This window comes from Alosa pseudoharengus, unplaced genomic scaffold (genome assembly GCF_046254945.1).
Source record: "Alosa pseudoharengus isolate Yale_2024_CS ecotype anadromous, Long Island Sound unplaced genomic scaffold, YU_APseudo_1.1 YU_APseudo_1.1_scf_5, whole genome shotgun sequence".
Taxonomy (NCBI): domain Eukaryota; kingdom Metazoa; phylum Chordata; class Actinopteri; order Clupeiformes; family Clupeidae; genus Alosa; species Alosa pseudoharengus.
In genome coordinates, this window is record NW_027468837.1 from 6,153,314 (window position 1) to 6,177,586 (window position 24,273).

Below are 24,273 nucleotides of genomic sequence, written 5' to 3' on the forward strand. Positions count from 1 at the left end.
TAAAAGCTAGCTATCTGCTCTCAAGAGGAAGTAGACTGTCGAATGTTAACAAACGCGATAAAATCCTTCTGAAGTTGTGACAACTTTCCCAGTACCCTACTACTAGCCTACTACAAATTTAGTTTGTATGGTTACATTCCTACATTCCAAACGTAAGCAAATACTTGTAACAAGTGTTTCCTCCATTACTGGAGGGAAGTACTTGGGAATTAGAATGGCTGCAGCGCTTTCATACAGCTTGTTACATTTTCGCGCGGTAGTCTGTACTCTTAAATATAATTTTTGGTAAATAATGTTTTGATATAAGTTTCTTATTAAATCAATAAAGATACACTGACACATCATCGAAGTGCGTGGACCACTTTCATCCTGATAAATATCCACGCTAAGACAAGTTTTCGGTAGCCTGCTTAAAGGTTTTCGAATTAGTTACATACCACCTTGAAGCGCCACTTTGGATCCTTCTCGAGTATGTTTACCGATGATGGGAGTATGAACCAAGCTTAAAAAAGTGTCATGGAAGAGAAGGCAACCAGATGAGCTCAATCAAAGAAAAGAAACAAAAACTACTCGAACTAACTTGGCCACACACACAGTAGGCTACTGAGCGGCCACACTGAGGAAGAATGTTTGGAATGATGGAATTCTCTTCCTAGCAGGTGGTGAAAGTGAAGATTTCTCATTGGTTCAGCTCAACAAAATGAGATCAGCATAAATTATGTTAATCATGCGAATTACATCATATCCTTGCAGGTAGAAATCAAGGAAGTTGTGGTCTGAGGTTGATATATATATAGTAGAAAATATGAACAAGGACGTTATTCATGTCTTAGTACTGTCATAGCCTACTAAATGACTGAAAACGAGTTGCTCTGACATTTCATGGTTTAATTGCCTTCAAATCAAGATACATTTTGATTACCTTTTTGCATCTATCACACAGGCCACTCCATTATAGACAGAATACCAGCTGAGATCAGTTGCATTGTTTTTTTTTTTAATCAGGGCAGCAGTTTTCAGATTGCATTATGTGCTTACATAATTTTAAAAGGGTTCTACAATGTTTTCTTATTGGCCTTTTAAAATTATCAGATTAGTAAACAGAATGTGCCTTTGGAACATTGGATGAATGGTTGCTTATAATGGGCAATGTAGATATTGCATTAAAGATCAACCACTTCTTTCTACAACAGTCGAGAACCCTTGCAATTATGAAAGCACATAATGTAATCTGAAAACTGCTGCCCTGATTAAAAAAGCAATGCAACTGATCTCAGCTGGTATTCTGTCTATAATGGAGTGGAATGGACATTTCTAAGTGACCCCAAACTTTTGACCGGTAGTGTATGTTAATGTTTGTATTTGAAATTTTACTCACACATACTCAGATGACTCCCTCAAGTTGATATGAGGCATTTCACCAGCTGCAGTGTCACACCCTACCAGCCTCCACCATCTCCTCCACAGCCACCTGTTCTGCCTGAGCTCCCAAATCTTTACTTGTAAAAAAAAGCCCTTACAAGAAACAGTCTACAATGTAAACAGAATTTATATTTATTCCAATTTGAAATCATGGACAATAAAACTATGAGCTAATATTTTTGAAACCTTAGTTTCAAGTTTAAATTTGCATTTGCTCAAAATCTTCTTTTTTTGAGAAAAATAGTGTTCCAATCTCATAAATTGCAATATAAACTGGATTTTCCACCTTGATAAATACAAAACAATGATATCACTTGGATCAAGATATGCCTTTGTATATATTAAGAGATTAGACCTATATGGTTAATTTATTAATTTACCAATCTAGATAATAGTTTTGGCCACAACACTGAAGAAATGTTCTTCAAAATTCTCTGTGATGTTTCTTTAGGTTGCTAGAGCCTCTTATTCTCTAACTGCATTCTGGGCCCAGAGAGGAAAATGCCTCCAATGATGACCCGTCACATACATCCAGAGAATAAGCCCGTGAGCCACTTTGGGCCTCACAAAATGATGCAATGCTACCAGGAAGCAAATAAGTGGCATGTTTCTTTAATCAGTTCCAACCAATGCATGCTCTGCCGTGCTTGTACACAGTACAAGACACATCTGCATTATGCCATCACAAAGAGTGTACGTTACAACCCAATAAGTGTGGTGCACTGTTTTCACAAGGTATTTCAGCACTGTGTCAGAGAAGTAGACAGGAAAGAGACGCAAAAGTAGCCAAGCTCAAGATGGCTTTCTCCTCCAACTTTTCCACATCTTCTTAAGCTTTTTCACACTGTACGATGTTGTCTTCAAAATCCCTGTAAAAAGAAAATAGAAATGTATCACAGACTGACTCACAAAAAGCTCTGCACACATATATTAAAAAAGATTCAACAGCAAAATCAAACCTGTTTAACTTACCTGCAGTGCCTATTCCTTTGGCACTCTGTGTCAAGCTTGAAATCTTCACTATGGATGCTATTGCTGTGTGAAAAGAACACTGAGGTCAATCTCTGTAGGTGTCTGGCAAGTAAATCAAGTTTCTGGTGCATAGATTGGTATTGTTTTCATACTTTGCATGAGCGAGATTGTGACTGAAAGCAGGTCAGTAAATTCTGGGTTAGCAGACTTTGTTACAGTGATGAATAACGGATGGGTCAACGCAATGCCCCAGAAAAAATCCTGCAGTTATATTACATTACATTAGGCTGACTACAGTCAAATATGAGTGTGGTACTAACCAGAAATAAGGTTGCCACAGGTGTGGCAGCTATAGTTTTTCATAGGATTAAAGACAGGAATGTAACATTATACAGATATTAGGCAAATGAAGCACACTGTGGCACACACACCTGCAGCATGAAGTGTCTATTGCACTACTGGAACCCACCTTGCTGCACCACCGCTCCACAGTCAGGGTCCTGAGCCACCTGTAACAGGATCTCCTCCACGTCACGATTCTTTCCTGGAGGGTCCACCAGCCGTGTGATCTGCTGCTGGAGGGTCAGAGGCAGGGCCATCAGCTGAACAAACTGTCCCTCTGGACTCTTATCCACCTGAAGGCAAAGTACAGGCCAGGCATTTTGTGAGTCCACACATGGCAGTGAGTCATCAACAGTGAATCTCTGGTGGTGTGTTTCAAGGAGAATGCTATTTTACCCAAAAATATATAATTCTCCACTATGAGAGCATATTATGCTGTATTAACATAACACAGCTGCTATGTGGAATGGTATGGGTATGCCTCAGATTATTTAATGGTTATAGATTGTGGCCTACAAATCTTATTTCTATTTATTATTATTTTGCATAAGATGGCAGCCCAGCAATAAACTCCATGACAGTAGTTGCACTAATGAACGACAACTCTTCTGTTTTTTTGTTTTTAATTACCAAAGCACTACTACTATTAATTACGCAATTATGGTGTTCTCTGCACCAGCAATACTTTCACAGCAATACTTTTATTCAAAGCATTGCTCCTCAGTCCTTTAGCTTTCCATTCTGTGGGTGTTCAAATTCTGGTTTCATACACATTCCTGGCTCTGTAAATGGGGAAAGAAGTGGCTTGGATAAAGCCATACCCTATAGTATTCAACCCAATAAACATCAAACATAAGACTAGGTGCTAGTACCCAAAGGAGAGTTACTAACCAAGGGCGCGTTTCCCAAAACCATAGTTGCTAACTGAGTTAGCAATTTCCCATTGCCAACCAACTAAGTTGCTAACAGGTTAGCAACTATGGTTTTGGGGAAACGCGCCCCAAGTTAGCAACTGACATAGTTGGGACTTTGCAGTTGCGAACCATGTGTTTCCCAAAACTATAGTTCAAACGACATTCACAAACAGAGTCGTTAAGTTGTGTACTTTGAACTACAGCTGTCGACCTGGGGTTGAAACATAGTCCTGAGGATCTTCATGTCTAAGACGCCACTGGTATAAGTTGTTTGTGTTCAAATTAACTAGTAGGCCATTTAAAGGGACACCAGACAATGTTTTCATGTTAATTAATCATCTTTGTAAGTCGGTATATGGTTTAATGACTCATTAAGGGGCGAATGAAGGCTCTCTCGCGGCAAAGTCTCTCTCGAGGCAAAGTCTCAGACATTGTGAGAAGCAGGATCAGTTTACATCCTGCGTCTCCAGCACAGAGGCAGGCTAACGAAACGCTAGCGATTGTTGCAAACGTGTGTATAATGGCAGAGCCGGCGAATAAGCAGCGAAAACCCTTGATGGAAGATGCAAAGAAAAGGAAAAGAGCTTCAGACCGAGTGAGGGCTCTCACATGTATCGACACGTACAGACGGTAGGGGGAGCTTCGTGGAGAAAAAGCATCAGGCTTGCTTGGTATCCCTTTAAATGCATTCAGGTTGCTCCTGATATCTTATACTTCTAACCACCACCATACAAGCATGTTTTTAATTACCTTAAGCAGAAAATGCATTATAAAAGTCTAGCAACGTGCACACGAGGCAAAGTCACACACCAGCAGACAATACTGCAAGATGTGCACTTCTGATCAATCCATTGATAATACGTATGGCCTTTGATATTAATATTCTCATGGTGCAGGAGAATAATGTGGTCTGCACATTAAATAGATTTACAGATTAACAGTGTTTGGAATATGGCAGACTAAACCTTTACTTCGAGTTGGATTTGAACCCATTGGGCAAGCTATTACCATGCCACCTCAGATGAGTTGGTGGAGACATCATGTGCCTTACTGCACTGAGTCAGAGCTGACAGCAGGTTTGAGTAAATATAGGCTAAAAGACCAGAGTAGACTACTTTTTCACCTGCACATTTAAATGATGCATGTATAAGATAAAAGCTCTTTCAAATCTGTCATTAATCTCAAAAGTCTCTATTAAGCCTGTTATTTGCAGTTGTGCCAGTCCATGTGGCACTATACATCATCAGCCATGTTAGTTTGTTACATTGCTACAATCTTACATAGTAATATGTTGGTTAGTTGGCCAATGCATCGTATCATGTAAGTTCAATGCTAACTTTTTGGGTTGTACAAGAAACCTATTCCTGGGTGGCAAGTGGGAATAACGGCTATGTTAATCTCTTATTCACACAACCGTATCCTACTAAAAGTCCCTGCATGAAGTTGCTTATACTGACTCCCTCTGGTCATTAAGTAAAAAATAAAATAACTAAACTACATGATATATACACTCAATGATACTGTGTGTGTGTGTGTATATATATATATATATATATATATATATATATGTATATATATATATGCGTATATATATATTCGTATATATGTACTGTATTATTCATGGGTTTCATCAGGTCCCTTTCCACAGGTGTATTAATCAAGCACCATTCAGTCTGCATTGATAATCAAGGTGCCTGATTTTACACACCTGTGGAAAGGGACCTGATGAAACCCATGAATAATTAGGGCTGTCAAGCTATTCAAAAATATCTAAAAAAAATGATATAATTAATTACATAATCTGATTAATTAATCTAAATGAACTGCATGCAACATTTTTTTGCTGTAAATATCTTTTAAAAAATGTTGGCAGATGAGTGAATCTATGAATAACCAACATTAGAAACTTTACGCAATTATGGTGTTCTCTGCACCAGCAATACTTTCACAGCAATACTTTTATTCAAAGGATTGCTCCTTGTTTAAGTGTGGCTTGACAAGGCTAGTTGCTAATGTTATTTATTATCATCATCAAGGGGTGTGCTAGCTTGAACCTCCGGGTTAGCTCCTAAATGCTTTGCATTGCGGTGGTATTTCAGACTTGACGAACTCCTACTGTACAAAAAGTCTTTATAGAAGAAATGCCAGAGAATGCTGCTCCTGTCAACAGTCCCATCTGGGTGTTTTTTAAACGCAAATGTTCCATTCACTGGACCAACCATTCACTTTTTCATCTGCCTCCTTCGTTTTATAGTCACTGTGGCTAGAATCTCTGTTATGTTTTATGGTATGAGTGGAATGTATTAATGTGTGTGTATTATTGTGTGGAACGAGTCTCACCTCTAGTCTGCCCTGTTGTGGCTTGTACACCACCTGTGGACACTCCTGCAAAATGTTGGTGTATAAGGCTCGGAATTGTGGCATGTTGTCCTTGACGATGTTGGACACTTTGGACTTATCCTCTCCAATAATCATTCTGAAATCCCCTTGGGGAAAGAAAGCACATCCAGTACCTTAGTAAAGCCATTATAAAGGAATTCCTGCCTTTCAAATATGTGTCTGGTACTCATTAGCACTTTTCTTATGATATTTTCTTGCTAAATATTCTACATTCTCTCCTTGTGTTTTCCCATGGACATTTAACACTGACATTTGTATGTGTAACAATAAATAAGTTAATTAATTACATGAAAGTTAACTTCAAACCCACATTATGTGCTGGTGCATCTAAATGTTAGGCACGCCAGTGCAACCAGTGCAACACATTCGTCTGAAGCCCTGACAGAAGCTACTATCTACTCACCACAGTAAGAGAGGCCAGCAATCTGCAAGAAGAGGTCCTCCTCAGAGAAGCTCTCTGGTAACATGAGGAAGGACGCAGTGACGGCACTCTTCAGGTTCCCCACCAGGGCAGCCTGCAGCTTTCCATTGTCCCCCTGCAGCAGGATACGCACCTACAGACCAGACACCCACAACACAGAGCACACAGAAACATACAGACTCTGTGACTGTATTATTTCACAGGGAGACCACATTCACAAGTAATAGAAATAAAATGAGCTTTAACATTTAACAATGTTAAAAGTGCAGTCAGCGAATGGGCATTATGTCACATTTGTTTATGTTTACGTTTATTTTTACATTTCTTAGCTGATGCCTTTATCCAAAACAGCGTACATTATATTTTACCCAAGGACCAAACAAAACACATCAGAGAGTTAGCTCACTGTTCCCTTCAATACTCCATATTTGTATGGCAGACAGGCTGCCCCCACTGTTTCCTTCCAGTTTTCAAATCCTGGGCTGTCTAGATGTTTTTCTTTTTACAGTGTACTCACAGGATGGGCAGCTAGCGGATTGTGAGGAGATGTTTGCAGAATGTGACAAAAAATGTGATGGCTTGAAATTGCGTACGATTGCTGACTGCACCTTAAAACTAATAATCACAATAATGCGTATTACCACAGTAATGTTAATAATAAGATGAAAAATAATTAGGGAACTTCAGGGAAAACTCACTGGCTTGTGTAATCTACCAGCAATATACATGGTCTTCCAGTGTCGCAAATCATCAATCAGGGTTTCAGTGCTAATGACACCATACTTTATTAGCTGCAAAAAAAAAAGTGAATGCAAGAAAGTTATATTATTGAAATGGTTACCATGTGGAACTTGGTACTAGCACTTAAAATAACAATATTTTTCAAAATCATCTTTGAAACAAATTAGAGTCTCATTGTCATACCCTTCCATCTATGGGAACTAAGGTGTTGTAATACACTCCTGCTCCATGCTCATTCTGGATGGTGCTGATCTGTTTTGGACCAAGGAACTTCAGGAAAGAATAATGCTTTCGATTCTGCATCAAGTTCATTGTATGCCAGGTGACTGGATCATCCACAGCAAACACAAAGTCCAGCATGTTTTTCTGAAACAAATAATGAAACAGTTCCATCAGTATGCAGTAGGGTACGTTTATACTGGCAGGTCAAAATGAAAAGGGTTACTTTGACATGAGTAATTTACATAAGTTATGCAGTGGTGGCTTATTCAGTAGCCTACATTAAAACGTTACTTGTGTTGACACATAATCTACAAAGGAATGTTCTAGGCAAAGGAAAGCCTGTGAAATAAGATGAATGAAAAGCATGAACGGGGAGAAAATGAACTGTATAGACTTATTTTGACTTACCCCCATTTGACCTTGAGTAGTTCCCTGTTGTTTAAATACACCAGACCCATATGCAAACGCTAGACTTATATCCTGAGGAAACTGGGAGAGTATCCTTCGAAAGAACACTGCCGTATTTTGCAAAGCTGGAACAGACATGTTTGGCACTTACACTAAACATGTACCACGGGGTTCCTTAAAAGGTAAGTGTGTCCTACATCACAACCCTGGTGATTAGAAAAACAAAAAGTGCCCTCAAAACTGTCTTTACATGCTAGCTAACGTATACACACGTTCATTGGCAAGTTACTACATAGCGAACAGTATGCATCGTCCGCTAATAGCTAAGGCCGATAACTACGGCAATTACAGGAACTATACTCCTCGATAAACAAATATGTGTGTATTTTGTTCATAATAACACATTCCACGTGTCAGAGGAATAAGCCGCATGCATGTATTTTCATCAGAGCCGCACAGGCTAAGGTTAAATGTCAATGAAAGAAACAACAGTAGAAAAATGTCTTTAAAGGCGCAAGAGAGTTCAAAATACTATCTGTTGCCACCTTGTGGCATGGAGTACAAATTGGGGAGTTGAGCCATTACTTGAATTTTCTGAAAGAAAGTCTGATTGGTTTAATGTGTATAAAATATAAAGTCTCAGGAGGGTACATGTAAAATGTGGCTATGTGCAACACTGAAAATAATGTGTTTTGCATGTAGGCCTATGTCTTTGAATTTGAATCTAGCATGAGCTGTTTTTTTTTTTTATTCAACAGCAGGTCAAACATTTGCATGCTCCTTAAATCCTCTTGATCATGTGTCAGTGTTGTGGCTAGATGTTAGTGTCAGACGGCCCTATCTACCATGTCAGAACAGAGCAACATTCTTTGAACACTTGAGGGCGCCTCTAATCAAGGGGTATGGACACTATGGACTCCATGCTACCCTAAATGCATGAAGCTATCCATCATCATTAGTTGAATTATTTGCTTGAACTATGAATTTTGTCATTTCACAACATCCTTATAAATATGTATTAGCTTATTCCCAAACCCAAATCAAAGTTGTATCTGTAGTATATTTCCTTTCTGCTCCAATAGAGTATCAGCGCATTGAAAATCTGGCAAACAGGACTTCCTGATGCAACAGACTTACTTGGTTTTATAGCCTCTCCTAGGGTTAGCCTGGCCACTGCTAGCCTACTTCCGGCAGCTTTTTGTAGAAAAAGAAAGATTCTAACTACACTACAAAACTACAAAGACCACATATACACCAAGCGTTTTCATTTATGTATTAATTCATTTATCATCATGGAAAAAAGCCTATAAAGCAGAACGCCATCAACTGCCATCATCAATGAGGAGAGGTGATAAAAAAGCAGAGAAATTCCGAGCATGTCATTTGAAGAAAATGGAACCCATGTTTAAGGTGACTGGATGCCCTTGGCTTGGATGGCTTTAATAGGGTCTGTGCCAATATTTACAGACAGTATAGGTGATGAGAATATTTGGCCACTAGATATGAAGCTGTAAAATATGAGTGGACTCTCTGCAATAAACAGCATTGCCACAGGAGGGCGTGAGAGCTCTGTGTCGTTATGGCTCACATGGTTTACATTGTGCAGCCATGTGTGAATGCATATCTGGACCAAATATATCCAGAGCTATTACTCAGTGTTCTAATAAATTATAAATGATCGATTATTTGTAAATGTTTCAGTACTTGAGGTGTGAAAGAGATCAGATGCACATTGCTTGCATGTAATTGCATTATGTCATTCACTGAATAACATTGATGAAAGTGCATCAGGATGGCTAACATGTTGACATCACCTCATAAAATGTTTGGACAGTGGAACTCATTGTTTCATTGTACATAATACTATTTTAATACCTTAGTAATTTTGAAGTAATAACTGTTTGCTATCCAAAATATTGAATTATAAATCATTCAGTTCTAAACGATATATGACACGTAGTGTTTGTTTATTTCAAAATGCATTTTGATTAGTGGAAGACTATCGTGAGCTATGACTACCACAGTTACCCTGAAATCCAAGAAAACACTGCAATACAGGCTGTGTCTATGTTGACCTTATTCCACTTTATATCGATGACCCATTGGCACAGTTGATGGATCGTGGGATTTCACAAAGTGCTATTAGCCTAACCATAGCATTCCTTGCACAATCCAATATGCAAGTGGTCAACATTTGAGCTGAGTTGCGCTGTGCTGGACGGTGGAGCTGGGCAGTTCTCACTTCCACTGCTGCAGATTCAGACTCTCACCCGCCTTGTTTGTCAGCGCACAATAGAGCATCACAGTCCCGCCCACAGCCAAAAAGCGGTTAGGTGCCGGATTCACTCCTGATATCTGAATGGGGCCCCTCAGTCAAATAACATGGGTCACATGTGTGATAATCATGCATTGTAATTGCCTTAAGTCCATTTCCACAAAACTTGCCAGAAGTCACCATTTAAGGGGTTATTTTTCAGAATTTTCTTCCAGGGGGGCATGCCCCTGGACCCCACACTATTACTGCTGAAGTGTCTGAATGAGTTTGACAACCTCACTAGGATATCTTATAATTCAATAAAACATGATCAGAAATAGTGTACCAAACATATTATTAGGACCCAATACAAAATTGACAACATTCCATGTAGGCCTAGGTCTACAGTTACCCAAGAGCTACACTTTTCAGTGCTGTGAATACTTTATTAAGTTTAGGCATTATGAAATCAGTGGCTTTAGACTGAGAGTAGTGTGAAATTGCAAGAAATTATAAGCAGGGATTCTTTCACATTAAAGGATCCTTATAGCTTACACTGTTGAAAGCAAATGAGTTGAAGACTCACCGATAAGTGTGTAACAGCCTGGACAATTTAGTTATAGTCCATGAGCCACAGGGTGTCACCACTAGGCCTACCACTTTGGGGTTGGGGGACAAATTCTCCCTGTATTTTTCTGAAAGCGGTGTATGTCTGAAGTGTATTTATACATGATAGCAAGTTGGATCTTGTAGCTTTGTGATGTTATAGCCTCTTAAGTTTCTACTATTCATGAAAAAGCAGACCTCCTGTTTTCACTAATGCTACACTGCTTGAGTGATATCTCCTGAGCTATTTCAAGGATCTTCATAAAACCTGGCAGAGTTAATCACTGTGATTGCTAGACTTGATTTAACATGAAATGGAAGACTAATTCAACTACCTAAACTATTATTTTCTAAAAGCATATACCCTCTAGATGTGATTTGATTTGACATGATTAAGATTGATTGAAATCTCTACAATACTATAACCTAATGGTTAATAAGATAACTGGTATATAGATTATGTAATCAATGAGCATGTTTAGTGTCTGGGATCTGTCCATGTAAAAGCATGGATCAATCTGCATCAAATCAGATAAGATTGTTGCTGCACCATCTCAGATTTTGCTCAGACCTTGTCTATAATGTGTCCCAAAACACATTTGTTGTTCCAATTGCGTGACTGTTTCTAACTGTTTGTTGTCTGTCTGTTGTGCTGTTTACTGAGGGCACTCATAATGGACTGTACGTCGCTGTACAAAGCACTTGTAACATTGTGCCAGCGTCGCAGGTTCTAATCCTGCTTCATGACGTGACCCTCCCGTTAATTTTACCGATGTCCGGTAGCCTAGTCAGTGCAATCGCGAGGGCGTGCATGCGTGCGTGCGATCTCGCGATCTCTTAAGAAGCCAATTGTGTGACTGTTTCTAACTGCTGTCTGTCTCTTGTGCTGTTTACTGAGGGCACTTATATTAACCACTGATATCAATTGCATTTGCAACAGCCGGAGAAATAAAAATAATTTTTTACGAGAAGGAGGGCCTTTGACCGATGCACGTAGGGTCACGAGACTGTCATAATGGATAGAACACCGAGCACGACATTAAACAGCGCTCCCGTAGCACAATGGACTGTACGTCGCTGTACAAAGCACTTGTAACAATGTGCCAGCGTCGCAGGTTCTAATCCTGCTTCATGACGTGACCCTCCAATTATTTTTACCGATGTCCGGTATAGTCAGTGCAATCTTGAGGGCGTGCGTGCGTGCGTGCGTGCGTGCATGCGCGCGATCTCACAATCTCTTAAGAAGCCAATTGTGTGACTGTTTCTAACTGTTTGCTGTCTGTCTCTTGTGCTGTTTACTGAGGGCTCTTATATTAACCACTGATATCAATTGCAACAGCCGGAGAAATAAAAATATTTTTTTACGAGAAGGAGGGCCTTTGACCGACGCACGTAGGGTCACAGACTGTCATAATGGATAGAACACCGAGCAAGACATTAAACAGCGCTCCCGTAGCACAATGGACTGGACGTCGCTGTGCAAAGCACTTCCAATACCTTGAAGCATTGTGCCAGCGTCGCGGGTTCTAATCCTGCTTCATGACGTGACCCTCCCTTATTTTTACCGATGTCCGGTATAGTCAGTGCAATCTTGAGGGCGTGCGTGCGTGCGTGCGTGCGATTTCGCGATCTCTTAAGAAGCCAATTGTGTGACTTTCTAACTGTTCGCTGTCTGTCTGTTGTGCTGTTTACTGAGGGCACTCATATTAACCACTGATATCAATTGCAACGCTACGGCCAGCGTCACGAGACTGTCATAATGGATGCCCTCAGTAAACAGCACAACAGACAGACAGCAAACAGTTAGAAACAGTCACGCAAGCAAGTAGCCGTGTAGCCTAATAAGCGGGATAATGTATAGCCGTCAAGGGCGTAGGTTTGGTCTGAGCTTTGGTGGGGACACTACCCACTAACCCCCCCCAATACGTCCCCTTAGAATTATAAGGTTCTATCTGACATTTTTGTCAAAATTGAGTTATTTACATAATCTTATTCTGTGACACCTTAAGAAGATGAGGTGAGGTGTCTCTTGTAGTTGTATACATTTTTGGACATTATATCTGAAGAGGTTTGTTCCACTTATCAGTATAAGTCTATGGAATTCTAAGACTTTGAAGCTCAATATCTCAGAACTACTCAGAACGTAGATAGAACCCTATAATTCTAAGGGGACGAATATATAAAATTATTAAAATGTGCTACTGTCCAACTACTATCCATGATTAAAATGTGCTACTGTCCAACTTGATCTAACTGCACTGTGTAGCCTACATAATCTGATTTTAATATGTAGGCTACAGATATGTAGGCTATATTTAACATTTATTTTCTATTTGGTCTGTTATGAAATCATGCCCATTTAAGCACAGCTCAGTTTTAAGAAACTTAAATACATGCATGCTTAGCATTTTGTGAAAAGAAATCATTAAGGCTACATTGACAAACATGAGCTACCTGTATATTCTCTGATTCTAATATTTACAGATATCTAGGCGATGTAAGCACAGCTCAGTTTTAAGAAATGCAGCCGAAAGTTGAATTTTGCTATAATTTATTTCAAAACCGGATTACTCTGGAACAGCTAACTATACACGGGAATGCATTACACCTTTGTGTTCGGTAAGGTCTGCTGTTTATTCTGATATATGTTTTGTCATGTGTTGCGTGAAGAGTGTGTAGGCCTACGATATTCCACCGAGACAATGTATGTGGAGATGGACGCAGAGAATAATTATTAAATCTCTTGAAGTTATTTTTCTTGCGAACTGTTTATCACAGCAAATAGTGGCTAGCTAGCACCGTTTAAAAGCTGAGAAAAGGCTCTTTCATGTGACACATGTGTGATGAGTAGCCTACTTCTCGAGGAGTTCAACAGAGAAGAATGGGTGAATTTGGACGCACTTCATGCTTGTAGTGAAGTAAAGATGAAGCGCTGCATGCTGCGCAGGAGACTGCGGCTCACTGGTAGTTATTATAGGTAACTTCAAATCAGCGCGATTTACCCTTATAGGCTACTGCACATTACAAGATCTGTACGAGATGATCCGCAGCACTGAAGTGAGAAATGATTTAACTGTTTGTGTAGCGCATGTGAGCGATTTTCCCCCATTTCAACCTGAATATTGGTGGGGACATTTCAGTCGTAATTTGACTTGGTGGGGACACGTCCTTCGGTCCCCACGCAAATCTACGCCCCTGATAGCCGTATCCCTTCAGGGCGGAACAAGACCCCTCCACTGCGTGTCGGGGTCCTGTTCGCCCTGTCGGGACTTATTTTCCCAATAATGACCGGCGTTCTATACATTATCCCTTACGTAAAAATTACACAAAATCAAGGGTGAAAATGTATGAAAACAGGTCTTAGTTTTGGGTCCTAAATATTAGGTAGACAAACTCTGAACAAAACCTGAGACGGTGCAGCCAGGCGCATAGCAAGCGTGGGGGATGTGGGTGTTATGTACACACTTTTGCTGGAACACGATTCTATCCCCCACACTTTTTGACAGATTAAAAGGAAAGTAAAATATGGAAATAAACGCTCCCGTAAAGAGTTGGAACCGTATCTACCATAACGCACATACAGAGAGACACAAATAGGTCTGTTGATTTGATTGAACGGTCATCCAGCCAATCACATCAAGTTAGCCAGTGAAGAACCAGAGCCACTCTGATCAAATTCAAAGTGTGCGTCTTTCAAGGCTGTGCTGCTGCTTGGGTCTGCATTATAACGTCTGCAGTGAGCAGATTTCAGGTTGAATTTAAATGATAATTGTTACCGCATTATGCTAATTTAGGAGGTTGAATTTAAATGATAATTGTTACCGCATTATGCTAATTTAGGGACCGTTCGTTATTTATAAACGGGTTCACCGGAGGGGTTTTGAGTGCTTCAATCAAAAGTTGCATGACCCTCATTGAGACCACTCAACAAAGCACACTGGGTAATAACAAATTCAACACATTAACTTGTTGCTATGGACTCGTCTCAGGCTTCCTCAGTCATTGTAAAGCTGCCGAAGAACATTATCCAAAACTCAATTTCTCAGACGAGCGTCAATTTGGGAGCTTGCTACACCTCTCAAATGACTTGAAAAGGCCGTTTGCACAAATAATCACAGGGACCGACATGCCAACTTTTTCCGGGTTTAGGCCTATCATTTTAACTTTTCTCCGCTGTCTTGCCGTTTTAATATTTTCCCGTAGAATATATCATAGCCTATTACTGTAATACTCTCATAACATTAGTCCTGCATTCTGGCCTGTCTCTGTGTTGTCCGGTTGTACCCCTTGCCCTTCCAGAGAAACAGATGTATTCAAATCATCGTTTTGCTTGCTTGAATGCGAACTCAGAGTAATGTTAACCTACAGTAGGCTAGGCCTATTTAAGTTATCGACGTGGTCGTGAGAGCACGATTCATTGGCGCTTGCAGTGTTCGCCCGTAGGCTATGTCTACGTGCGCACCTGCCAGGCTAGGAGCCAAAGAAATCCCCCTGTATATTCACTCCAAATTGGCCTACCATAACTTACCAACTCTACACTGTAGACCATAAACTGGCTATTTATATGACCAATGTATTTGTTCAACTTTATGAAGCAGAATTACGCACTGCTACTTGGAACGTAACACATTTTTGTTGGCAGGAGAGAGAATGACAGCGATTAACAAATTGCACTTGTTGCTGGTTACCAATAAATAGGGCCTATATATTTTTTTGCAAACAACAAAAACAGAAAGGATGGAGACAGCAAAGTTAGAGATGGGCAGGAACAAGGTCAATTGGTAGAAATGCTTGTCAAAACGTTAGGAGCTGGATGTGTGGATGAATGAAGCACAAGTATGCTTTATAAGCATGCACACTGTTTAAAGCAACACCAAAGAGTTTTTTGTACCTTAAAATAATGTTTCCAAAATCGTTTCAGTGGTTCATCAACTCGTAACAGGGTGAACGGCACTTTCTGCATTCGCTTCGCGGCCCTCTATCGGCTATAACCGCACTATGTAAGTTTGCCGGATCGGGTAGCGGTTCTGTAGTTCGATGGAATGAGACATGAGAAACTACAAATTTGACTTGCATCCGATGTCGCAATACATCGTACTTTCATAAAATCATGCAACATATTATACCTTGTCTGTGGACATTGTTATTTGCAAAGCTGGTGCTGGATAAACAAATAGGGCATGCGACAGAGGAAAAGTTCTTTGGTGTTGCTTTAAAGTTAGGCTAGGCTACACGGTAAACTACAAGTAAACCAAAGTTAGCTTTTTTAGGGCTGGATAAAGTTGACCAAATGGATATAGGCTGTTAGGCGTGAATAAAGTAGGCTACTTTGTTGCTCCAACCCTTCCAACGTTAATGGGGACGGATGTTGACATTTTCCGTATTTTGCGTGAGAAACCCGGGAAATCTCCCTTATTTTCATTGTTGATACCACGGTGCAAAAAGCTGGAATTCCTGGCTTCTCCGGGTGCTTAGAGCATACCAGCATGATTTGGCACCAAATTCAATTAGCAAAGCGTGAGAAGAGAGACCTGCACGTTGTGTTCTTGGACTTGGCTAATGCTTTTGGGTCTGTGCCGCATAGTCTGTTGTGGGAGGCCTTTGATTATTTCAGAATCCCAGGTAGCATTAAAAGCCTAGTAAAAGCATACTTTCTGGATATTCAATTATGTTTTACTACAGCTGATTACACCACAGGTTGGCAACAACTTGAGATAGGAATCATGGCCGGATGTACCATCTCCCCACTTGCTTTTACAATGGCAATGGAGGTCATCATTAGGGCCTCAAAATGGGTAGTGGGCGGGGAGAAGTTGCAGGGAGGGCCACGCCTCCCCCCGATTCGGGCTTTCATGGACGACATGACAACCTTGACGACAACCGTTCCATGCACCAACAGGTTGCTGGGTAAGTTAAATAGTAATCTGCAATGGGCCAGAATGAAGGTGAAACCAAGTAAGTCTAGGAGTCTCTCAATTATTAAAGGGAAGGTAACAGATAAGAAGTTTGCTATAAATAAGGAGGTGATTCCCACAGTTCTGGAGAAACCAGTGAAGAGCCTGGGAAGGTGGTATGATGCAAGCCTTAGTGATAAATCACAGGTTGAAGACTTGAGACAGGTCACTAGGCAAGGTATTGCAAAAATTGACAAGTCGGGGCTGCCAGGTAAGCTCAAGCTGTGGTGTTTGCAGTTTGGTTTGTTGCCTCGGCTAATGTGGCCATTGACAGTTTATGAAGTTCCTCTGTCAAAGGTAGAGAGGTTGGAAAAAATGATCAACTCCTTTGTCAGAAAATGGCTCGGAGTCCCACGCTGCTTAAGCAGTGTAGCCTTGTATGGGAAGGGTATTGTAGAGTTGCCAATATCTAGTCTGACAGGAATTTAAGTGTGCTAAGGCTAGATTGGAATTGACTCTAACTCAGTCCAAGGACCCAGTGGTGAGGAAAGTTGCACCCTCAGTTAATGCAGGGAGGAAGTGGAACCCAGAGCAGGCAGTTAAGCAAGCTCAATCAGCATTGAAGCATAGAGATATAATGGGCCATGTGCAGCACGGGCGGGGGGGTCTAGGGGTGGGTGCAAGTAAACCCTTGTGGAGTAAGGCTTCTGCAGGAGAAAAAAGGAAAATGGTAGTGGAGGAAATGCATAGACAGGAGGAGGCTGTAAGATGTACTAAGGCAGTGTCGCAGGCAAAACAAGGGCAGTGGGTGAACTGGGAAGGGGTGGAAAAAAGACAGATTAAATGGAAAGATCTATGGGGCATGGAAGCTAGTAAGATCAGATTTATGTTAGGTGCTACATATGATATGCTCCCATCTCCCAAGAATTTAAGTCAATGGTTTGGTGAGGATGATAAATGCATACTTTGCTCGTGTGTGGGCAGTCTCCACCATATCCTATCATGCAAGGTAAGTCTCACCCAGGGGCGGTATACGTGGCGTCATAACCAGGTATTGAAATGTGTGGCAGCGGCAATAGAGGATAAAAGAAGAGAAGTCAATTCATTAGCAGCTAGTAAAGGGGTAAGGCAAATTAACTTTGTACGTCAGGGGGATAAACCTTGTTCCGCGAAGGCCAGGTGCAAAACCGGCCAGTTGAAAAATGGGGCGGGCTGGGAAATGAAGGTTGATCTTGGCCAGCAGATGGCGGTACCTCCACATATAGTGAGTACTAAGCTACGTCCTGACGTAATTCTATGGTCGGATTCAGAGAAGATAGTTTACTTCATTGAACTCACTGTTCCTTGGGAAGACAGAGTGGAAGTGGCCAATGAGCTGAAGAGAGCTAAATATACTGAAATAGCAGAGGAGGCAGCTAAGCGAGGTTGGAGTGCACGATTAAGGCCTATTGAAATCGGTGCACGTGGGTTTGTGGCCAGATCTGCTATTGGCTTGCTGTCTGAATTGGGCATTTATGGTCGAAGTCTAAGGCAGGTGGTTAGTAACATGTCCTTAGCAGCAGAACGGGCAAGCGAATGGTTGTGGGTAAGGAGAAGTTACCCTTCCTGGGGCGCAAGCTAAGGTAAGCTAACTGGCTCATTTGTTTTGGTCGTGGGTAAGGAGAAGTTACCCTTCCTGGGGCGCAAGCTAAGGTAAGCTAACTGGCTCATTTGTTTTGTGTTTGTGATGGACTGTGCCTAGGTTGATGGTACTTGGCTAAGGTTCTTTATGGTTTATGGTTCAGTCCACATCAACGGGACGGACCGACCTAGCCAACTTAAACCATGCCTAGGTTGGTTAAGGGTATTTGGATGCTTGTTGTGGTAATATGGGGCAGCATGGGGCGTAAGCTAACTGCTAACTGCTGGCTAATTTGTTTTGTGTTTGGGATGGGGCCTAAGATAATGGGCTAAGCTAACTGGCTAATTTGTTTTGTGTTTGTGATGGGCTGTGCCTAGGGTGATGGTACTTGGCTAAGGTTCTTTATGGTTTATGGTTCAGTCCACATCAACGGGACGGACCGACCTAGCCAACTTAGACCATGCCTGGGCTGGTTAAGAGTATTTTGAGTATTGGATATTTCAATGTGGTAATATGGTGGTAGCATGGAGGGGAGTGTCTCCAGGACGCTGGTTTCACTGTTAAGCCTTCATGAGGTGTCGTGGGCCTAACTTAACGAAACATCGGTGAATGAGGGTGCCCACTTGATAACCCCAATGACATGCCGCATACTATATAGGCTACTGCTGTTGGATAGGCCATTTGCATTGTGCTTGTGACCATTTGTTGGCGGATTTGTGGGTAGTGTGCTTTTTAAAGTTAAACTTGAGCAGGGGCTTCTGAATGTGTTTTTACCTTGGATTTTGGCACAAGGGATTTTAACATCTAATCCTGTGTATTAATGTAATGCTGAAGCTAGCGTAGGCTAGTGACTGCTGTGAATAGGGCAGCTGGCAACTAGGGAAAGACCTTGTGACAGCACGGAAAGACGGCTGACAGGAGGGAATAGACCCCGCCGGGGCTACAATGGGTTAGCAGCTCATTGTGGCAGTAGCCCAGGCTTCACTAAGCTACCCTACTAAGCTACAGTACGACATAATGAAAAAATACCCCTAGAGTCAGCGAGAGCAGGGGCGGAAGATGACTCACTTGTGATAGACATGGTTACTGACCCTGGAACGAATTTGATTACGAGTAAGGAAAACATGTTTGTGGAAGCCACTAGTTCAGAGAAAACTGAGAAAAAGCTGCAGATGTGTGTGTGTGGTTGGCAGAAGGTTACAAGTCTAAAGGGCCTGAAAATTCATCAAGGGAAAAAGAAGTGCTTGGTAGAGGGAACACAGGGTCCCCGCATTGATAGCTATTTCTTAAGAAGTGCATCAAGTCAGTCGGTTGAAGTCCAGCGACAGGAAGAAACCCACAGTTCGCAGGACATCAGTACCCCTGTTGTTGAGGTAAGTTCTAGCACTGAGGCAGAGAGAGAGGCCAGTCAGCCAAGGAGGGAGAAGATTAATGGTCATAGGCCTGGGGTTAGATGGCCAGGCGCAGCAGAATGTAGAATGTGGGAAGATGTTAATAGTGATTTGGTCAGTATCCTGGGTCAGCTCAAGGGGACGGCTGAAAGCAAATTAGAGAAAATGGGAGACATTATTTATAGCTATGGTAAGGAAAGATTTGGGACTATTGAGAGAAGGACAAAACGGCTACATGAGGTAGTTAAATCTAGGCGCCAGCAGGAGATAGATAAACTTATCAAGGAGAGGAGGCAGCTTAAGAAGCAGTGGAGAAAAGCTACAGATGATGAGAAGGAAGGTATTGACTGTCTACAGGCAGATGTGAGGGAGCGGTTAGTAGTGCTAAGAAGAGCTGAAAATATTAGGAAAAATAGGAAGAAGAAATCACGAGCCCGACTAGCATTCTATAAAGACCCATTTAAGTTTGTTAAGTCTTTATTCGTAATGCAGAAGAGTGGTAGTCTTTTGGAACCTAAGCAGAAGCTTGAGGAGTATTTAGAGGGAGTGCACAAAGATAGGGAGAGGTTCAGGGAGATGGTACTTCCTGCTGATATCCCACCTATTGGTGAATTAAGTAGCCAATGCGACGATAGTCCACCAAGGTGGAAAGAGGTGCAAGAAGTAATAAAACGTGCAAGGGCCTCTCCATAAATAAGGAGGTGATTCCCACAGTTCTGGAGAAACCAGTGAAGAGCCTGGGAAGGTGGTATGATGCAAGCCTTAGTGATAAATCACAGGTTGAAGACTTGAGACAGGTCACTAGGCAAGGTATTGCAAAAATTGACAAGTCGGGGCTGCCAGGTAAGCTCAAGCTGTGGTGTTTGCAGTTTGGTTTGTTGCCTCGGCTAATGTGGCCATTGACAGTTTATGAAGTTCCTCTGTCAAAGGTAGAGAGGTTGGAAAAAATGATCAACTCCTTTGTCAGAAAATGGCTCGGAGTCCCACACTGCTTAAGCAGTGTAGCCTTGTATGGGAAGGGTATTGTAGAGTTGCCAATATCTAGTCTGACAGGAATTTAAGTGTGCTAAGGCTAGATTGGAATTGACTCTAACTCAGTCCAAGGACCCAGTGGTGAGGAAAGTTGCACCCTCAGTTAATGCAGGGAGGAAGTGGAACCCAGAGCAGGCAGTTAAGCAAGCTCAATCAGCATTGAAGCATAGAGATATAATGGGCCATGTGCAGCACGGGCGGGGGGGTCTAGGGTTGGGTGCAAGTAAACCCTTGTGGAGTAAGGCTTCTGCAGGAGAAAAAAGGAAAATGGTAGTGGAGGAAATGCATAGACAGGAGGAGGCTGTAAGATGTACTAAGGCAGTGTCGCAGGCAAAACAAGGGCAGTGGGTGAACTGGGAAGGGGTGGAAAAAAGACAGATTAAATGGAAAGATCTATGGGGCATGGAAGCTAGTAAGATCAGATTTATGTTAGGTGCTACATATGATGTGCTCCCATCTCCCAAGAATTTAAGTCAATGGTTTGGTGAGGATGATAAATGCATACTTTGCTCGTGTGTGGGCAGTCTCCACCATATCCTATCAGGATGCAAGGTAAGTCTCACCCAGGGGCGGTATATGTGGCGTCATAACCAGGTATTGAAATGTGTGGCAGCGGCAACTGTGTATTAATGTAATGTTCAATGTTGACAGAGCTATGGAATGAAAGAGAACGTTATGGCGACAGAAATCAACAATCAAACAAGCCACTTTGATTTTTTGCTGTTTTCATTAAACAACGTCAACAGTAACTATCAATGGAAAAAGCATAGAAACTGCTAATTATAATCTTTAAATTTACATTAAGCTGGCTATATGCAACACAATTTATTTATATTCCCTTTGCATATGTTTGGGTAGACTTCAAACGTTTTTGAATTTGAGCTTACAGTTCTGTCACTATTCTGTGTTCTTTACATTTATTAGATATTAGTGATACCTCGAAATTAGGCTGCTGTCTGTTAGGCAATTTATTGTAGCCTGCTAACCCATATGCACAAAACATAATTTCTGAAATGATTTCTTGATTTATAACATATATGTTAAATAGTGTCAAATAGTGAAGTGATAGCAGGTAGATCATGTAGGCCTACATGTCACATGAGCCACACATATAAGGGGCACTGCTTCTTCTGTCCCTCCCAAACTGCATTAAAATGGTGTGTTTAGCAATCAGAATTTCAATTATTTTCGGGGGAGAATCTCCCGGACACCAATATAGTCCGCACCCCTCTCAGAAAATACTTAGGCCTACAACGTCCCACTAGGGAGTTATTTATAATTTGGCCGGATTGTTTCATTTTCCTATCCCACAACCCCCACACTTTTAAAAAGCTTGATACGCCTCTGGGTGCAGCAACCATTTTCCTGGATTTTGTCTGAGGGAATGACCCATGATTCACATAAGCCATTATAGGCTGGTGTAATGCATAACAGGGGCGTCACTAGACCTTATTCACTGGGGCACGTGCCTTAGTAAAAGTCTCCAGTGCCCCAGTAAAATTCTAGCGCGGCTCTAGCTGGAAACGGCATTCATGAGCGCATCTCCGTGCCTGCTTTACTCATGGCTCGAGCCTGTCACTTACCAGCCAATAAAAAAAAACAAGAAATAAAGAAAGGGGCCATAATAGCCAATCAGGAAATAGCATCTCTGTAGCTGGGTAAGATTGAACGCAACAACCAATGAAAATCGTTCACATGATTCTTCCGAGTGTTTCGTTGTACTGCACACACATACACTGTGGAATCGGCTGGAGCTCATTACATCACTTTGAGCACAGAGTAAGTCGTCCCCTAATGTTACAACAAATTAACAACTTGTTTGACAGAAAAAATGACAAGTTGATCGCTGTTAGAGAGTGTTGCCCACATAACTAGCATCTGTTTTTCAATGCTTAGCGTCATTGTAGCCTTAGCAACAGTTTACCAGCTTGTGCTCTCTCACTCACACACACACACACACACACACCATGCGTAGGCTGCATGCACACATGCGGACAATTAACAACGATTTATACTATACTGTAGAAAGAGTCCTGTAAAAGTAGCCTATACTGTTTGTGAAGCTGTCCTACTGTAAAACTAAACATAGCCTTCTGATAAACTATATAGAGATGGACATCAGAAAATTCTTCCTGAACAGAGGCAGAGGGAGAGGAACAGTGAGGAGAGATGAGGAGGATGAGGGAGGTATGATACTTTTGCCCACATTAACGGTAACATTAACATTTATGCTGGTAATAGCCAGTGCTGTGATTTGATCAATGATTTAATGGCAAACTCAAATAAGTTTGCTGCATTTGCAAATGTAGCCTATAATAATACACAGAATCAGATAGCCATCTGTGTAGATTATTATAGGCTACATTTGCAAATTATCACCAAAAGTCAGTATGAAGGCTTTAGTAGGCTATTTAAGCTACAAAGAACTGCAGTATTGCCAGGATGTCTATAGGACCCTTGCCTGGGAGGGAAGTATATCTCAATTTTGACTAAAAATAAGCTTCCCTTGTGTTAGTAGGAAAGCCTATTAAATTAATGCAGTGAGTATAGGCCTACTTATGCCTATGTGTTTGGATGTTGCTGGATAGTGGCTGCTACAACAATTGAGGGAGAGAGTGCTGGAGGAGGAGAAGGAGGAGGAGAAGAAGGTCAAAGAGAGGGAGAAGAGAGGGGAGAAAGAGCACAGGCTGGGCAGTCCAGTACCAGGCAGGGGGAGGAGGAGGAGAGAGACAGGCAAGAAACGGATAAGAACATGATGGGGGCTAGACGTAAAACTATTCAGAGTATGGAGGAGGATGTCGGGGGAGCCTAGGGGAGATATGTGATGGTCCAAATCAGGCTAGCTATTTATTTCATATTGCGCGCACAGTTATTTATTTAATTTTTTTTATGTATTGGGAGTTGGGGGCCTGTGCCCCAGCAAAGCTCTAGGTCTAGAATCGCCCCTGATGCATAATCTGTAATCCATTCAGAATGGGTTCAGAAACCATTTCCAGTGTAAATAGATAGTATAAATACATTGGTTTTTTTTTCAGGGCATCCTTATTATGGATTTCTATGCAACGTCACAAAAAAATGCGTGCGCAACCAAGAGGCAGAAAGCACCATATAACAGCATAGAGCAATGCAAAAGAGCAGAAGAATAAAATTAGTTTTTGTGCTGAAAACTGCACCAATTCGAAATCACGATGGTTAGAGAATGTTAAATATGTTCAATATCCCTAACGGAATGCATGTCTTCGCCAAAAATGACAAAATACTATGTTATATTAATAATGCAGATGAACGGCAAACTTTGAAATATAGTCTGAGGTGAGATGTTATTATCATTGAGACAACAGGTGTATACAAAAAAATCCGATTGTAGCTTACAGCAGCCGACTATTTAGGTTAAGTTTATAACGTTGTGGACGGCCACCAAGTGTCTTCTGCCCCACGGCTGCGCGCATGTAGTTTTGTTGGTAAACGGGAAACCCGTGTATTCAAAGGGCTGAAATGGGTATCTCAATAGGAAATGTGTCCAAAACAAGATTTCCGGCAGAGTCCATCTACATTCTCTGTTTCCGGTCACTAAGAATTCTAATATAGCTGCAAGCAGCAATGAGGGGGCCAAGCAGTTGAGCAGGAGTTGTC

At 41.4% G+C, this 24,273-nt stretch overlaps 2 protein-coding genes across 3 annotated transcripts in view; both read right to left on the bottom strand.

Moving 5' to 3' along the window:
• vgll4b (vestigial-like family member 4b) overlaps window positions 1–635 on the bottom strand; it is a 39,102-nt gene extending 38,467 nt beyond the window's left edge. Inside the window, exon 1 of one of the 2 annotated variants that reach the window (XM_076268570.1) lies at window positions 441–635. The gene's annotated coding sequence lies outside the window, so the exon portion shown is untranslated. Of the gene's footprint in view, window positions 1–437 lie in introns of both variants that reach the window. The other variant, XM_076268569.1, reaches the window with a different exon arrangement.
• Window positions 636–2,018: 1,383 nt separating this feature from the next.
• tamm41 (TAM41 mitochondrial translocator assembly and maintenance homolog) lies at window positions 2,019–8,312 on the bottom strand. The gene is made up of 8 exons (XM_076267469.1): window positions 7,843–8,312; window positions 7,396–7,578; window positions 7,170–7,262; window positions 6,454–6,604; window positions 5,991–6,136; window positions 2,864–3,029; window positions 2,395–2,457; window positions 2,019–2,291 (listed from the first exon to the last, which is right to left on the bottom strand). Exons 1-8 carry the CDS (start codon window positions 7,978–7,980, stop codon window positions 2,215–2,217), a joined length of 1,017 nt encoding a protein of 338 aa, XP_076123584.1. The 5' UTR covers window positions 7,981–8,312; the 3' UTR covers window positions 2,019–2,214.
• Between the last annotated feature and the right edge of the window lie 15,961 nt (window positions 8,313–24,273).